The sequence below is a fragment of the Azolla caroliniana genome, unplaced genomic scaffold (genome assembly GCF_043228905.1).
Source record: "Azolla caroliniana isolate FFs.n. ecotype wild unplaced genomic scaffold, voAzoCaro1.0.p SCAF_5, whole genome shotgun sequence".
In the NCBI taxonomy this organism is placed as follows: Eukaryota; Viridiplantae; Streptophyta; class Polypodiopsida; order Salviniales; family Salviniaceae; genus Azolla; species Azolla caroliniana.
In genome coordinates, this window is record NW_028230440.1 from 23,547,010 (window position 1) to 23,551,329 (window position 4,320).

General features: G+C 45.2%; 1 protein-coding gene across 1 annotated transcript; it reads left to right on the forward strand.

Annotated features, from left to right (window-relative positions):
• Window positions 1-280: 280 nt before the first annotated feature.
• Window positions 281-3,229, forward strand: LOC147864526 (indole-3-acetic acid-amido synthetase GH3.5-like). The gene is made up of 4 exons (XM_087320421.1): window positions 281-682; window positions 950-1,051; window positions 1,182-1,999; window positions 2,408-3,229. Exons 1-4 carry the CDS (start codon window positions 315-317, stop codon window positions 3,016-3,018), a joined length of 1,899 nt encoding a protein of 632 aa, XP_087176547.1. The 5' UTR covers window positions 281-314; the 3' UTR covers window positions 3,019-3,229.
• The last annotated feature ends 1,091 nt before the right edge of the window (window positions 3,230-4,320 follow it).

Consider the following 4,320-nt stretch of genomic DNA (forward strand, 5'->3'; position numbering starts at 1 on the left):
GGGGTCATTATTTCTTCACAAAAATAAATAAAACTAATGCTTACCTCCTTCTTCTTCTCCATCCCCAACACCGTAGCCTAACAAGACGGCGCCTGTCTGCCTATGGAATCTATCTATATCTATATATATACATACACACACACGCATATACCGCCATGGCCCCCTCCTCCTAACCTCTAACCCTAACCCTAACCCTAATCACTCCCACAATTTACATCTCAACCCTAATCACTCCTACAATTACATCCCAATCTCAATCCTAATCACTCCAAACCTCTAACCCTAACCCTAATCCCTAATCCTCCCATTACACTATGCCTCAAGCTCCCCCGCCATCACGGCCCGCTCAACCCTCCTCATCACCCACACCTCTCTCACTCTCGCCTTCATCCGCCCTCGCCTTCATCCACGACGTCACCTCCCGGGCTGACCTCGTCCAATCCGAGGTCCTCCATTCCATCCTCCGCCGCAACGCGGGCACCGAATACCTCCACCGTGTGGTCGGCCTCGACTCCTCCGATGCTTCATCATTGCTCCACCAACCCGAGGCCCTTGTCGCCGCGTACAAGCGGCTCGCCCCCCTCGTCACATACGAAGATCTCCAGCCTTTCATCCGGCGCATCGCCGATGGCGATAAGTCGCCCATCCTCTCATCCCATCCCATCTCCGAATTCCTCACTAGGTACATACATACATACATATACATGCACATATGTTGATCCATGGGATTGTTTCCTCCTTGATTAGGTATTTGTGGTACATTTTGAGGGTTTGGAATGCCCACCTGCCCGCCCGGGTTTAGGCATGTGTACATGGATTGTTTCCTCCTTGATTAGGTATTTGTGGTACATTGAGATTTAGGCATGTGTATGTTACACACTCTCTTTAGTGATTTCTCAGCTCAGACAAGAGCCCAGCGGTTTGATTTGTCCGGGATGTGTTCTTGCAGCTCGGGCACGTCGGGCGGCGAGAGGAAGCTAATGCCGACCATCGAGGATGAGTGGGAGCGGCGGAGCTTACTGTACAGCCTCCTTATGCCAGTGATGAGCCAGTATGACAATTGATTGAAAAGAGAGAACAAAAAAAAAAAAGGAAGATTAAGAAAGATCTTCACCTTTTCCATGTGAGAATTGATTTTGAGAAATAATTGGGAAATTTTTGGTATTGTGTGTTTTGCACAGGTACATGGATGGGCTGGAAGATGGGAAGGGCCTCTACTTCCTGTTCGTGAAGGCAGAGACCCGGACTCCGAGTGGGCTCGTGGCGCGCCCCGTGCTTACGAGCTACTACAATAGTGATTGGTTCCGGCGGCAAGCGGAGGTAGCAAGTAACCAATACACGAGCCCGGTGGAGGCAATACGGTGCCCGGACTCCACCCAGAGCATGTACTGCCAGCTACTCTGCGGCCTTGTCCAGCGCCACCAAGTGGTGCGCATTGGGGCCGTCTTCGCCTCGGGCTTCCTCCGGGCCATCAGCTTCTTGCAGAAGTGGTGGCCTGAGCTCGTGGCCGACATGGCCTCGGCCCCCGCATTGAGCGGCTCGGCTGTGACGGACCCCACGGCCCGCCGTGCGGTCGAGGTGCTTTTGCTAACTCACCGAGGACCCGATCCTCGGGCCTTGGCCGAAGAGGTGGCGGTGGAGTGCCGGAATCCATCGTGGCACGGGATCATCCGCCGCCTCTGGCCCCGGGCCAAGTACATCGATGTCATCGTCACGGGGTCCATGGCACAATACATCCCGACCCTCGACTACTACTCCGACGGCCTCCCATTGGTCTCCACGATGTACGCGTCCTCGGAATGCTACTTTGGGATCAACCTCACCCCGCTTGCGCCCCCGTCCGCCGTCACCTACACCCTACTCCCCAACATGGCCTATTTCGAGTTCCTTCCGTTGGCCGCAGGCAATGAGAGCCAAGAGCCCAAGGCATACGACCTTGTCAATCTCGTCGACGTAGAGATCGGCAAAGAGTACGAGCTCGTGATCACAACCTACACTGGTATAAGTTAATGGCACACACCAAGCTTTAATTCATGTTTACACTTAGTGTTTGATATTCGAAGTTATAGTTTCAGCCTCATAAATGTCAGTAGCCATAAAATTTGAATTTGTTTTTACATTGTGAAACAATCAATCCCTTCAAGACACTGGGCGGTATAGGACCTACCGTTATTGGGCTTGTCGAAATAAAATGGAAAGTTCGTGATGTTGTGAACATTGAGCATTACATCATTGAGCTTGTCTAGATGAGATGGAGCACAGTCCATTGGAAAGTGCATGAGGTTGAACAGTGAGCATTGTAAGGGGGACACAAAGAGATCAATACGAGGGAAAATGTGGATTTAAAACTTATTATGTTGTCTCTTTTATCCACTGGAGCTAAATTCTTGTTGCCCTATGACCACAGGTTTGTGCCGGTATCGAGTGGGCGACGTGCTCCGAGTGACAGGGTTCCACAACAAAGCCCCACAATTTCAGTTTGTGTGTAGGAAGAACGTAGTCTTGAGCATTGACTCCGACAAGACGGATGAGGAGACCCTAATGAGGGCAATAAAGGTGGTGACAACAAAGCATTTAGCTAAGGCGAAATGGAGGCTAGTTGAGTTTACAAGCTATGCTGACTTGAACAGTATACCCGGGCATTATGTTCTCTTTTGGGAGCTAAGCAAAGTCGATAAAGAGGAAACTATTAGTGGAGAAAATCAAATGGACACCCATGAGATGTCGAGCCTTCTTGAGGATTGTTGTCTAGCAATAGAGGATTGTTTGGATTCAGTCTACAGGCAAGGACGGGTATCGGATAAATCAATAGGGCCACTTGAGCTTCGTGTAGTGGCAACGGGTACTTTTGACGCATTAATGGACTATTGTTTGGCTAGTGGATCGTCGATCAACCAATACAAAACTCCGCGTTGTGTTAAGCACCCACCCATCGTTGAGCTTCTCAATTCGAATGTGACACACCATTTCTTTAGCCCCAAGCTCCCTTTTTGGGCACCTGGCCAAAGAGCTACTTGAATCTAATAGTTAGAAACCTTTTCTTTTTCTTGGGAATTGAACCAAATCTTTTCGGGTTCGCATCTCTACTAGGACATAGTTATTAGACAACGAAAATACACATTCACATCATTTTCTATGACAATCACTACTTGTCCTCCCTTCTTTTTTGTAAAGTTTTGTTCTTAGGAAATGACTTCCATCTTCCTTAAATATACTTTTGTGAAAATGACTCTCTCTCTCTCACACACACACATTATAAAAGCAATTTGAGCTCTCGACAAAAGGTGCATATGGTCGAAAATGACACTCATTTCATTTTAAACTTCTTGACGAAGTCTTGTCCATGGTTAATTTGTGAGATCATAGTTGGCATATAAATTATTGTACTAGAGTACTAGTGATTGGATATGAACAAGGCCAATTTCACCAACAAAACAACTATTTATTTTTCGTTGTCTCACTTTAAAAACTTGTGCAAGCTTGTTAAAACTTGGAGTGGTTGTCTATTACACAACCAAGCAAATTTTTTTTGCCATTCTATATGAGGGATTGTATATAATGATTGAGTTTCACTTTAAATTGTCTCGATCGTGCCAAATCTGTTGTGAGACCTTGTTCATATATCCACCAATAGGAACAATTAAGAGCTATGTTGAGTACGTGGTGGAACATCTAAGATACTCATTGCTTACAATAGTTCTTACAAGTAATTGAAAGTAAATAATAGTGGTTGGTTAGATGCTCAAACAAACTCAAAGATGCTTCTGTTCTAGTCGAACCACTATTGGTCAAAGGTTAATTTTCAGAAAGAGGTAAATTACGTTACTAGTTGAAAGATCTTGAAGCAAGAAATCACATACATTAAGCAAGAAATTTGCAAAATGTACTCTTTCATTGATGAATTTACTGAAAATGTATACTTACCACCAATGTGAAAATTTGAGTATTGTTGTAAATACTTTCTTCAGGTAGAACAAATCGTAATTTTGTCAACTATGACTAACTTGGCCGAAGTGGTTCTTGAAGTTTGAGAAATGGGAAGGAGATGAATGACAAGAAGTGTACATAACATCTAATGCATTTTAATCTAGCATTTGCTCAATGCACTAAAAATATACACGACCACTCATGCTTTGCGTGATCGCCATAAATCTTATGCTTAAATACTCATGATCTTCGTTTGTACAAAAGTTTTTTAGGCACCTTTCATCCTAGTTAAATAAAAGTACGGCGTAGTAATCAAACGAAATTAATTTAACTAATATGCTAAAGTAAACATCAACCACAAGTCAGGCAAAATATTAGCCTCTAGATTTGCAA

Bases quoted from the DNA above. Each gene is read 5' to 3' on its own strand.
- LOC147864526 (XM_087320421.1), top strand. From the start codon at position 315: ATGCCTCAAGCTCCCCCGCCATCACGGCCCGCTCAACCCTCCTCATCA. The intron at 683-949 runs GTACATACATAC...GTGTTCTTGCAG, and splicing joins ATCTCCGAATTCCTCACTAG to CTCGGGCACGTCGGGCGGCG. The intron at 2,000-2,407 runs GTATAAGTTAAT...CTATGACCACAG, and splicing joins CGTGATCACAACCTACACTG to GTTTGTGCCGGTATCGAGTG.